The sequence below is a fragment of the Pogona vitticeps genome, chromosome 5 (genome assembly GCF_051106095.1).
Source record: "Pogona vitticeps strain Pit_001003342236 chromosome 5, PviZW2.1, whole genome shotgun sequence".
Taxonomy (NCBI): domain Eukaryota; kingdom Metazoa; phylum Chordata; class Lepidosauria; order Squamata; family Agamidae; genus Pogona; species Pogona vitticeps.
Genome location: NC_135787.1, coordinates 12,182,740 through 12,195,816, shown reverse-complemented (window position 1 = coordinate 12,195,816; position 13,077 = coordinate 12,182,740). Strand labels below are relative to the sequence as shown.

The 13,077-nt window shown below is 39.2% G+C and overlaps 1 protein-coding gene and 1 long non-coding RNA gene across 11 annotated transcripts in view; both read left to right on the top strand.

Annotated features, from left to right (window-relative positions):
- The window catches only part of LIN54 (lin-54 DREAM MuvB core complex component), a 31,368-nt gene extending 22,844 nt beyond the window's left edge, over positions 1-8,524 (top strand). For all 10 annotated transcript variants that reach the window (XM_073002022.2, XM_078394511.1, XM_078394513.1 and 7 more), the window contains exons 10-15: positions 870-961; positions 2,427-2,498; positions 2,964-3,066; positions 3,335-3,472; positions 4,660-4,862; positions 5,113-8,524. In XM_073002022.2, coding sequence (XP_072858123.2) covers positions 870-961; positions 2,427-2,498; positions 2,964-3,066; positions 3,335-3,472; positions 4,660-4,862; positions 5,113-5,314 — 810 coding nt within the window. In that variant the 3' untranslated portion in view covers positions 5,315-8,524. The remainder of the gene's footprint in view (positions 1-869; positions 962-2,426; positions 2,499-2,963; positions 3,067-3,334; positions 3,473-4,659; positions 4,863-5,112) is intronic.
- A 1,758-nt stretch (positions 8,525-10,282) lies between these two features.
- Positions 10,283-13,077, top strand: LOC144589579 (uncharacterized). Its single transcript, XR_013545766.1, has 3 exons — positions 10,283-10,382; positions 11,246-11,269; positions 12,854-13,077. It is a non-coding gene; the product is annotated as an uncharacterized LOC144589579 (long non-coding RNA).

Sequence of the window (13,077 nt, the reverse complement as noted above, 5' to 3'; positions counted from 1 at the left end):
GAGATCACATCACTCCTCAGCCACAGAAACTCACTGGGAGTGTGGAACTGGTAAAACCACTCCATAAATATCTTGCTTACCTTGCAAGTCCTATTAAGGTTACTATAAGTCAGTCCAGATGTGATAGCATATAAAAACAGCTTTTCATAGATGTTTAACCATTCTGTTCAGAGGTGGGCATGAACCTCGGTTCAGAAGCTTGTGCAAATTCGTATGTGCGGCACCACATGTGCCACGCGTTCTCTTCCCTCCGGGATACGCCACTTACCAGCCAGCTTGCACTCCTCTTCCTCTTCCGCTCTTTGACCATTCTCCGGTGGGAGCTGCCCTGCCCCACCTCTTTGGCTGATCACTCATTCAGGCAGGGAGGCTCCTGCTGGGGAACAGCTGAAGAGGAGGAAGAGAGGAACACGCTCCCAAATGGTGAGTGGGTTATTGGCTGGGGAGGCGAGGGAAAGGAACATCTTCCTGTCCTCCTCCTCTTTGGCTCTTTGTGTCCATCTCCAATTTTGTTATTACTTTGCTTTAGTATTCATTATTTTTGTATCAGAAAAATAATTTCTAGAAAACCATATAGTGAAATTTCATCCAGATATGTTCCAGTCCCTTAGTCCTTTAACAGCAATAGCAAAAGGACCCATAGTGTGACAAGAGAATAATTATTACAGGATTGAATGCAAAACAGCTTATGTTTCTCATAGACACCTATGTCCTTATTGAATACAGATAATAATCCAGAAGTGGCAAAAGCTCTCTTACCTCTGAATAGCAATGAGCAATATCTTCTGTCTCCTAAGCCCTGAATAAGGTGTGATTAATAATTACTACTTACAAACAGTAAGTAATGTGCTAACATTATGCCTTTCTAGTTACAGCAATCATCCTATGTATCCATAGCAAGCAATGCCAGCCTTAGTGGAACGTCTAGTATCCAGACGCAAGCCAGACTGCCATTCAATGGGTGTGTATTGCTTTGTAGCTGAATTATAAATTATTATTTTGCACAACATTTCAGCCATATGGAAAAAGAATGAATTGGAAAAAAAGCAGATATGGGGGTGTAGTCCAGGTTCAGCTGCTGCAAGCTCAGTGTACTTTTTCAGGACCAGCAAAATGTTTCCTTCCATGGTTGAAATACAAGGTTATTCCATTGCTTTTCTTTTTAGCGCATGTTTTGGTGCTTGATTGCCTTCTGTTTATTAATTTCATCTGGCGCTTGTTTTATACCAATCCAAGGATTTCAGGGTAGAAAGCATTTTATTAAAATTATGAAAATGGCCAAAACAGTAAACTAAATTAAAGTGCAATCCTGGCAGCTATCCTCTGTCCGCTCCTTTTATAGTTATGCAATTTATATAAACTTCCATAAAATGGTAAGGATTGGATTGTGTCCCAATCCAAGGGAAGAGAGACCCACAAAGGAAGTGGCAAGTACCTGTAACAATTCTCTGAAGCTTGTGGGCTGTGATGATGGAAAGACAGAAGCAGACTTGGTTAATAGTTTAAATCATGATGGAATGTTTAGATGAAGGTGGCTCAGTATTTACGCTATTTCTGATAGTGTGAAACAGTACTCCGGTGGCATGAACAAAATATTTCTACAATGTGTAGAAGGAAGAGTGAGATTCTGTGCCTTAGGAAGAGGTCATCATCTGTGCTTTCTGACTGGAGAATAGAAAGAGCAAGTCCAAAACAATGACTTACGCTGAGTCCTAATGACAGTGTGCCTTCTTTGGGTAGTGGCTGTGCTGTATCTTCACATTTTGGGTGACTGAACTACATGCTTACACCTAATCCTTCAGTAGAGTAAAACTGCTTGGCTGCCCTCATCTTTGTTGTCCTTCCACAGAGGCAGGCAAAGACCTTTATTCTCTTCAGGCAGGCTTTTCCTTAATGACTGGTGGTCTGAGAGATATTTTAAATGGACTGTTGTGCTCTGAATCATTATACTGGCATAATTGCATTGGCACAAAGTTCAGCAGAGAATTGCCACTAGCTCATAAGTTTGTATTTGTTGTTGTGTGCCAAGTCATGTGACTGCTGTAGGACAGAGAATATTGTGTCCAGGTCTTAGGGGAAAAACTTAGCTAGTCCCACTTTGTTGCTAACGTTTATGCCAACTGACGTGTACCAACATGTGTAAGTCGTAAGAGTCTGTTTAAACCTTTTCTCCATTCTTGGATATTTTTCTTTTGGCATACAGATTGAGAATTCTGGCATGTCATTTTCTGTTGTCATTTATTCTGGTATTCTGTGTGTTCTGTGGTATTCCTGGTCTCTCCTGCATGCCTTGACTTGTGTAGGCTGATCTGAGTGAACAAAGAGCTCTGCAACATTGTGTGTTTCAGATGTGCAGTTAGCAGCTAAGATAATTGCTTGGCCTTTGGAAAGAAATATCTGAAATAACACTTAATATCGTTTTTCAGAATAATTCCCTCCGAATCTGCAAATCGTCCCAGAAAACCATGCAACTGTACAAAATCACTGTGTCTTAAGCTGTAAGTATAATTCCTTCGGTTACGAGCCTCAGATATTAAAAGTTTAAATTTCCCACTAGCCATGATATGTGTATGTTGGAACAAATTCTATGTTAGTTCTGGTTTAATTATTAATTCATTTTTTAATTCTGCAAGCAGGCTCTGGTATCATTGTTAAATCCATTTAGAAGCCTGGGTAGAGGAACAGGTGCCTCCCTTACATTCATATTTAAGCAGGCTGTGCAGATGCTGGCTTGGATCCAGAGATGGACCAGAAAATTGCCTCTCTGTGGATTTAGGGAATTCCCCCCCCCCTTCAGTCTTTGCTGTCTGTGCCATAGGTCTCCCATTCTGCAGATTTCCTTAACCATCAGGTGAGCCTTTCTAGCAGGCAGTTGAGCAAAGCGGGGAAGTTGGCTGATGCTAATCTCATGACACATTGCTTTGGCCACGTGTTTCAAGCATCCTCGGGATCTTTCCTTTCAGGTATTGCGATTGCTTTGCCAATGGCGAGTTCTGCAACAACTGCAACTGTACAAATTGTTACAACAACCTGGAGCATGAAAATGACAGACAAAAAGCTATCAAGGTACAATTCACATTTCTACTTAACAGTGGGAGAATGTTATGGTGTTTGTTCGTTCACCTAATAGGCATCTTTGAAAAGTAGATTCCCCCCTTTGCTTTTTAGTACCCTTTCTGGAATAAGCATGAATGGTGGTGGCATGATCATTGCCTTATATGGATTACATGAAAGTATGTTCACCAGTTCCTCTTGGGAAAGGCTGGAATTGAGTTTCCAGCGTTTGTGTTCCTTACATGTACAGTGACATACTTCTTTGCATCTGCCTTGTTAGGCCTGCCTTGACAGAAACCCTGAAGCATTCAAACCCAAGATAGGGAAGGGGAAAGAAGGCGAGTCGGACAGGCGGCACAGCAAAGGATGCAACTGCAAGCGGTCTGGATGCCTCAAAAACTACTGTGAATGTTATGAGGTAAGACTTGAAATAGTTTTTATTTCATTCCTCTCCAGATACCATTTCCAAACCATCGTTCTGTGGTTCAGCCTTGAATCAGCTCATTCCCCACCCTCCCAAAAATATCCTGAGTATTTTAAGGATCAAAATTAGAATGCAATAATAATATTCTGTGCTTGCTTGAAGTCTAGAGCTGTTGCCAGCCCATAACAACCTGCTTGTTGACCTGGAGACTGAATCTGGGCCTTGAGGCACTTGTGAGAGCATGGTGAAAATCTCCAGCATTTTGTAATGGCCATATCCTTGGATTTTTTAAAAACCCGTATAGATTGCCCCTCACCTCATTTGACTGGAGCCAGTAAAAGGAGCATATACAAGTAACTGCTTCATTGGTTGCCTGTCTGTTTCCAGGCCCAGTTCATGGTTCCTGGCTATGAAGTCCTATATGGCTTGGGTCCGGGTTATTGGAAGGATGATATCACCTCATACAAGCCCTCCCAACTAAGTCCTCCTTTCAGTCCCACTGCTTTCACAAACATATCTGGTGGGAAGCCTTTCACTTCGGCTGTGCCCATGTTGAGGAATGCCCCCGCAAGGCTAGTTTACCCCTCTCTCACCGCCACCTTGTCGTTCATCTTCTAGTGAAGCCATCATTTTTAGACAGACTTCTGAAAATGAAATGGTTAGGGAAAAATTTAGATTTTGGATACTGTACACATTATTATTTAACATGTATTCTAATACCTTTTACCTGAATGTTTTAATACTATAATATGCTTAATTGTTTCAATTCAATAGTTTTATCATGTTTTTAGTTGCTTTATTTTTAATAATGTGTGAGCCAGTTTGGGTTCTTTCGCTGGAGAGAAGGAACTTACCTGCTTACCTACATAAATACTGGGATATCACAACTAAGAAAGCCTTGTTCTTGTATGACAAACCTCTGATACAAGAAGCATCTGAATAACAGCCTCAGAATATTTGCAGAAAGCAAAGAAGGTGATTATTATAGGGTCTGTATTGATAGGCATATTTATTTGGCTAGTGCGGCGTTGGAAGACAATGAAAGGCGTGTCCTAAAAAAGGCAATCATTTTAACACTTTATCAAATATATTGTTCTACACTCTTTCATAAAATCTATGATGCACACAGTTCTAACATACACAAAGAAATTACATTTTGTTTGCCTTTTGTTTCCTTGTAGGCCAAGATCATGTGTTCATCAATTTGCAAATGTATTGGTTGCAAGAACTTTGAAGAAAGCCCAGAGCGGAAGACGTTGATGCACTTGGCCGATGCTGCTGAAGTACGAGTACAACAGCAAACTGCTGCAAAAACTAAGCTGTCCTCACAGATTTCGGACCTCCTGACCAGGCCAGCACCAGTGCTGAGTAGTGGAGGGGGGAGGTATGTTGACTTCCGTGTGATTGACCAAGTGTAATTTCTTACATAGTGTTCTGAAGTTATGACCAAAAGAAGAGGAAGAAAAATACCATGTAACTCGTACTTCAAAGTTAAAGAGGATTTACATTGGCACTATCTCTCTAAATCTTCCCTTTGCTTTTCCCCTATACCTTGTTTCTTTTCTAAAATAAATAAATTTGCTTGCCAACTCTGTATTGTATGCAGGAGCTTAAGCCTTTTCTTTTCTTTTCAGGTTGCCTTTTGCATTTGTAACAAAAGAGGTTGCTGATGCAACATGTGACTGCTTACTTGCACAGGCTGAGCAGGCCGAGAAGGCAGGCAAATCCAAGGCAGCTGCAGAACGGATGATTCTGGAGGAATTTGGACGTTGTCTGATGAGAATCATTAACTCGGCAGGAAAGTCGAAAAGTGACCATTGTGCCATGAACTGCTGACTCTTGAAAATGAGCTAAATAGTCTGAATGGGACACTAAAAGGCACATGGACACTTTCATTGCAGCATTCTTTGTTCTTAACAGGGTGCTGCTTAGTTTCCCTTGGTGTATGTTATTAGTGAAGCTTTACAATGATGAGTACTCTTTTAGCTTAGCTTTCTTTTACTTGACACCTGTGAACTTCTCCTTCTCAGCCTCTAGAATATATGGGAGTGTGCAGAGTTTAGATGGTTTTTTTGCCTCCTAGAAATGTTCTTCATGCCATTCTTTAACTAATTATTATTAGTATTAGTAGTAGTAGGATTTCCAGTGTATAGTGTTGAATTTTGAATTGGTGAAATGATGGTGGAGAGATGCCAGCTAGTCTATCGGGAACATTTCTTGCGCAAATGTGATGGCTAATACCATACAGGATTTTGGAGAGATGTTCCCAGTACAGTCATTTAGCACCACATCACACATATTTTTTGCATCACCATATAAATAACAGTGCATCTGTGGGGCAGGTAATGCTGAAAGGATAACGATAAAAATAAATGTTTGCCAAAAAAGCAATACATAAAGAGATGCAAATCTGTCAGTAGTCTTGTGGGTTGCCATCATGACTTTGGTGGGAATCCTACTTGTGTTGATTAGAAGCAACACATTACGAGGGCTAGATACAGAAATCTGTAATATTGATATACAAAAAATCAAGGTCAAAAATTATATCTCATATTCAGATTAGTATAAAACAATCTTTTAAATAAGTTTTTTTAAAAGAGGGGGGAAATATCACTGTGGTTCATAATCCAAATTTTAATAAACCACTTTCATTTGGTTTCAGAGACGATCAATACTTTTGGACAGATTTTAATGTAACCAGAGACTTTTAACCTTTGTGCTATTTCCTAGACATCCCTTGAACCTCTAAAGGATTGAAGGCAATTTTTTCTCTGGTTCTTTTCTCAGAAATCATTGTTCAGCAAGCAGCTATGATTCCAAGTATATTTCTAATATTTCCTAGAAAATTCTCCTCCTGGTATTTTATTAGAGCTACAGCAAGATCTTAGATAGTGTAACTATCTGAATAGTTAGATAAATTACAATTTTAGGACCTCCTTAAAATGTTCATACTTTGTGCACCTCCACTGCATAGAACAGAAAGCATCTCATATTGGATTATACTCTTATAAATGTGTTGACTTAAGTGGGTCTGAACAGCACTTCACAATACCATTCCTTTCAGTTCAATGCTGGAAGGGGGGGCAGCAAAACCCTCAGGCCAGATAAAATTCCAGATGTTTTTGCTCACTAAATAATCCCAACCCTTTCCCTAGATCTCATGAGTGCTGGTGGCCAATATTAAAACAAAACTCACACCCTAGTTGTGAACCTCCTTGGGTTTTGAAATGTTAAGTTCCTCACCCTATTTCAGATTTGCACATAGCAAAGTGTTCCCAATCAGGTTGGGAAGAATTCAGTAACACTTCAGCATATCTAAAGTGGCATTTTCAATCCAAGCCATTGGCAGTGGAAATATGTAGAAATCAGGCAAGAATTGCAACAGTTGTGTTCATGGAAGCTATTTATGTCTACGTACATGGAGTGCACCAAATGGTGTTCACTCTAATGATGAGGTGGTGTGCTCTTTTAATGATAGCTATGCACAGATTGGGTGGAATAAACACTGGTCGCTATTCGATACTAGTACACTTCAGCCTATTAGTTTCAGTGGCTTTAAGTGCACCTGTTGTTGGATCATGACTGTGGTGGATCAGTCAATGGAAGTTTCATGTTAAAAACTATCCAAAGCATTATGTAAAACCATATGTGCTTGCATAGCAGGTAAGATCCATCATCTATATAGCAGGATTTCAACAGCAGGGAAACAAATTGGCTCCCCCCCGCCCCCATTTAGCAGAAAGCAAACTAAGTCCTAGTAGGTATTCTGCAGAGTTGTCCAAACTAATTGCCATCCATGTGTACTATTGATATTGCCTCTCCTATTTTATATTTTTAAAGTATTTTAGCAATGCATTTTGTAAGCTTGATACTCTGTATTAAGACAAAACTAAACCTAATGATTTGTTGGCAGAAAAGGACAGACTGAACATGCTTAAAAGCAAGAGCATTTATAACAGATGCTATTCAGATGCTAGAAATGTGATTGCATGTTTTTCTAGCAAAGCAGGTTGTTTCATGTTTCATGAATAAATTCCATGTTTGAATTAGAAAGCACTTCCTAGAGATTTTAGTCTGCTTTGTCATTATACTTCTGCAATTCTTTGAAAGGGATTTTTTTCTCTCCATATAACTGTACATGTATATTCTGTTATATAACAGTATATATAATATACACATATCAAACTTGCATATATGTACACACAAGCCTGAAAGGGAAGCTCTACATGTAAGCATATTTTTTTTTCAAGTAGGGCCCTTGATTTGAGATAAGTCATTATGGTAATCTTTCATAGTAGGTGAAGGCTCAGCTTTTCCTAATTCCATGTGCACCCATATGGTGAGAGATTTGTATAAATGTAAATTAGTGTAAGTGGATAAAGTAATACTTGATCAAGTTATTTTTCAAACATGGCATCTTTGGGGCTAGAACTAAATTTGTTTAATTTTGTACATATTCTGTCTTACTCTAACTTGCACCTTTTTGTGATGTGTATTTATATGTGTGCTGAAGCCCATTTGTGGAGTTTGGATTCAAGTTGTAGATTATGTATGATGGAATTGCCTGTAAAACATTTGAAGAAGGTGCAATCAAAGATTTAGTTTTCTGTCTCAGAAAAAGTGCTCTCCTGTATGTAGCTTGGGTCTTATCCTCCTTTCCCTCATGCCTTTTCTTTAAACTTGGCCCTTCACTTTAAATTGCTAAACAAGTTGGTTAAAATATCTTATTTGTTATTGGAGATTTTGGGAGCAATTTATGAAGCACTTCTGTGGTGCAACCCTTTCTGGTTCTGCCACATTTCTGTCATCATGACCGTCACAGAAATGGTTTGGCAGTACCTCGGTAAAGCGCTATTGTATCAAACTCACCATCACCAGATTTTGAGAGGGGAGGGCATGAGGGGTCAATTTTCTAGTTCTGGTTTACACCTAAAAATAGATTTAAATTTATATTTACTAGACCTATTCAAAGAATACACTTTTCTATATTGTAAAAACAAATGTCAGATAAATCAAAAAGGAAAAAAATAAAATGTTTATATTATATATCAACAGACTTTGTATATTTTTCCCTCTTTCAATAGCTGGCAATGTGGAGGTTCATATTAAGCTACCAGCTCTCACTGACATTATAACAGTCCCTGTTTGGAAAGTCACGAGTAAATCTTGTCCTGGAAATATTTCAGCATTCAAAACTGAGCTTTCATCTTTCCATTCAAGACCTTCCGTCCCCCAAAGATTTATCCACAGATACCCAGCCTGGTGAAATAGGCATGCCTTTTTCTCTTTAATTCCTCTCATTTGTTCTTAACATCCAATGTGTCACCAAATCATGCTCCTTGTCCCTTTACAACACTTGGGCGGTGGGGGGGAGGCCTTTTCTCTAACCAACGTCCTTTTCATCTGTTGCCCATTGGTTCTTTACCATTGGTTAGATATAGAAGTCTAGGCAGGACTCAAGAATTTTCATAACAACTGGGTCTCTCTGTCAATCCTAGTATCTCCTTGCAAGTATGACATGCAATCTCCTACCATCCATGCTTGTCATGGAGTCTTTATCTGTGACCTTTGTTCACAACTGGTACTCACTTATAGCATACAATCAGTAACGCGGGATACTTATTTCTCTATTAATAAGGTCCCTATTAGAAACATGTCTCTCTAAATGTTTTGTTAACCTGCATACCATCATTGTTTTATACCTACAACAGCAGTAGAACTCACAACCCATCAGTGTTATTACATTATTTAGCTGCCTATGGAATAACTTTTATGTGTTTACTCCAACCATACAATTGTTTAAAAATTTTCACATTTAACCATGATTGACACATAACAATGCCTGTAAGCCAACAGGTGTCCTTCTGGCAAGAATTGAGACTTTTATTTTTATCATGGTGGAAACCAGATTCTTTGATAGTGGGTTTGGTGGGACATCATACGGGAACCACTGCCCTAACGTATTGCCATCTTCTCTTTTGTTTTTATATGCTCTCAACTTGACTCCCTCATTCTGCTGCTCATCTCCTGCTCTGATCACATAATGTTCCTCCTTAAATCTCTACGTTGGCTTCCTTTCTCCTTCTAAATCAATCACAAGCTCCTTTGTCCCTTTATTTTCAAAATATTCCAGAGGCTTCCATGCCTCCTGCCCACCCATTAATCCTCTTTGCACCTCTTCTGGTTATTTTCAGTCTTCCATCTCTATTGTCTGAAGAGGCCCAGTTTCATTTAACTGCCCAATATGCTGGACTACCTCCCAAAATGCTTCTGTGATGTGTCACCTTTTGCTTTTTGTAAATCCTTAAAACTCACTTTTTCCAGGAATCATGAAAACACTCCCAAATCTTACTCTCCCAGTCTAAGCTGAAGCAACCATTGCTAACCCATTGCCAGCTGCTTGCTCTTCCTTGCTTTGAATTTTAGACAGTATATTCAGTTTCCCCTTGAGCTGCTGGAATGGAAAGTTACACCATTAATAATGCAGGATCATGTTTCTTGCACAGATTGCGCAATACAGACGTAGGGGGAAAAACAGATTATGGTCCAATGTAGGCTTAGTGTTGCTTTGTTTGCAAACAAGCCAAGAGTGGAAAATTATTTCAAAAGTATACTTGACGTTTTGAGAGCGGGTCTGTCTACATTTTTTCTACCTCTATGGCTATACAGTACTTTTTGCATGTGTGCATGTCTAACCTTTTCGTACCTCTAGAGATAGAAACGACGTTCCCGCGGCGGAACCGGAAAAGGGAAAAAAAGGCGCGAGCCAATCAAAAGCGGCGTTTGCTTTTAGCCAATGAATACACAGGCATATTAAGGATGCTGTGACTTATAGCCGTGCGCGGCGGAAGGTCGCTCCTTTTGACTTCTCCCTGCGCGGACGGCGTGTTGGTAAAGAGAAATGGTTGGTTATTATGGGATTGGTCGGTTATTATTGGGCAAAAAAAGAAATATTTTATGTTTACATAACGTAAATACAAAATGTGTAAACATATTTACATAAATATTATACATAATATTTAAAAAAAAACAAAATATTTGGGCCAGGTAATAAGACACAAAAAGTACTAAATAATTAACAGCTCGTCATTCAGAGAAAAATAAACGGGAAAGAACGGCGGGGAGGATAAAAAAATTACTGGCTAAAACACTTGGAAGACTGCGTGGTTGTACAACACAACGCAACATTTGTTTAGCGATGCTGCATGCAGAGTCAAAAAAGGGGGATGGTGACGGTCCAGCCTCTGGTAGGAGAGGCACAGGAAGAAAAAGGGATCATGCTTTGCACAGAAAGGTGCATTCGTGCAATTTTACAATTTGGTTTTGTGATGTAAATTCTTTTAAGATCCTGGGACGGGACCTCCAGTTGTTGTTGGCTTGGTATAACGATCCCTCACTTAATAGGGGTCAAACTGTGACTAAGTCTGGATCCAGCCCAGTGTATTGACTACCTGCAGCTTATCATAAAGCTACTGTTCTAACAAAGTATAATCTGTATGTTTTAAAAACACACTGTTTAAATATGTGAATAAGAATTAAGCAACACACATCAACTGCAGCAAAGGTAATTTTTGGCTCCTTGTGTCCAATGATTAAAACATTTTGCTGTTCACATCATGATTTGCTGTGATTATTTATTCACATAGATGAGGACACAGAGTTTAAAGTTCCGGTTAAGACTTTTTGAGTGTGTAATTTGGCCAATAGAGGGGAATGTAAGGACCATTTTTGATATGTACTTAACACCAGTCTTTTTCTGGTTCTTAGGAATGAAGTTTCCAGGATCACCAGGTAACTAAAAACAATTATGCAAAACCAGCAAAAAAAGTGTAAAGTTAGATCATATGATGACACAGTGACTGAAATCTTATTGCACAGTTATGCAAAGGCATAACCTTTAGAGGCAAATTGCCTCAAGAATCTCTGTATATACTATCTATTGCATGTGGAATTGCAACAAGATTGCTTAACTTGAGGCAGTTCACCTGAAAGTTATGCCTTTTATGTAACTAACAGGATTTCAGCATGTCATTGTGCAATCATACAATCTTTGCTGCTGAAAAAAGTCATGCACTGGTCATGAGAACTCCTTGTGTTAAACAGATCATGTATGTTGTTGGTAATAAACTGTATTGTTAGTTTTGCTCACGAATTGTAAATCAGCTCCCTTATCATCCATAGGTCTTTTTGTTGGCAATTTGAGGCTTTTTGCTGGCATTTAAAGAATCTCCGCTGGGTTTTTTGGGCATGTGCCTGACCAATGGCTTGCTGCATGCTTGAAAGACCAATTATTAATTGCCAGTGAGAATCTGCTGCAAGCTAATCCATTTCCCTTCTGCAGAAGGAAAACCACATAAAACTTTCAGTAGACACATACGCAGTTTTTGAAGAGTTGGGCATAGTAGTCTATGCTAGCATATCCGACTGAAACAAGCAGATTTTTTTTAAATGTTGCATCTTAAAGTCTAGGTATGAAGAAGTGGACTTGTCCACAAAAGCTCCCATTAAAATATAGCAGTTACTCTTTAAGGTGCCACAATGTTTTTATCTTATTTATTTTGCTTTTGCCTGATATTCAGTAGAGATGTTACATTTAGATATTGTTCTTAGAATTTCAGAATATTTTGTATGTAGATCTCACTTGGTCTTCTAGCTAGGCAGGCTTTAGCAGATTAGATTAGGCATCCTTCAGTCCCCAGAGATTATGGTAACGTGCTCTCTATGGAGGACTTGGAACAGCGTCTAGTGTGGCTGAGAAGGCCAATTTGAGAGTGACAATCCCTTCCACACCCACACTGAAGACAAATACAGTCTGTCCCCTGTCCAGCTCTCTGATTTTGCTGCTTTCAGGACTGCCTCTTTGTCTCAGCCTGCTGGACAAGTGTGTCTTCAAAATGGGAGAGGCCATGCTGCACTGCCTACCTCCAGGCTGAACACTCAGATGTCTAGGTTTCCCATCTGTTGAGGTCCGTTCCTAAGGCCTTCAGATCCCGCTTGCAGATGTCCTTGTATCGCAGCTGTGGTCTCCCTCTGGGGCGATTTCCCTGCACTAATTCTCCATACAGATCTTTTGGAATCTGACCATTTTAGCAGAGTTGGGGGTATAATAATTCCCTGACTGGTAGCAAAGTTGTATCATGTTCATTTGGACAATTGTTTGGCTTACTGCCCATACCCATGCCCCAAACACGTAAAGTAATTTATTTAGAAAACTCCAGATATTCCAAAGTGCTTAAAGACCTGATTAAATGTTAAAATAGAGAATACTATGGTTTCAGTAGGCAGAAAGCGTTTTGGGTTATTTAACTATGAAAAGTTCTTGGCATTCTACTCCAGGAAAACAAGGTTATAAACAACTTTCTTTTATGTTTTTAGGTATGTGAAGCAAGTTAAACATTTCTGCTGAATACATGGGCTATTTGTGTGATGTCTTGAGCTACTTTAATTTATACACTTGCATGGAAGATCTCAGACAGATTTCCAAGCAGAAGAAACAACGAATGTATTGGCAAAAATGTATATGTATCAACAGTGCTTATAGGCAACCTTTTGTATTCAGTTATTTAGCAATAATAAATTTGCTTTTTGATTGTGAATAA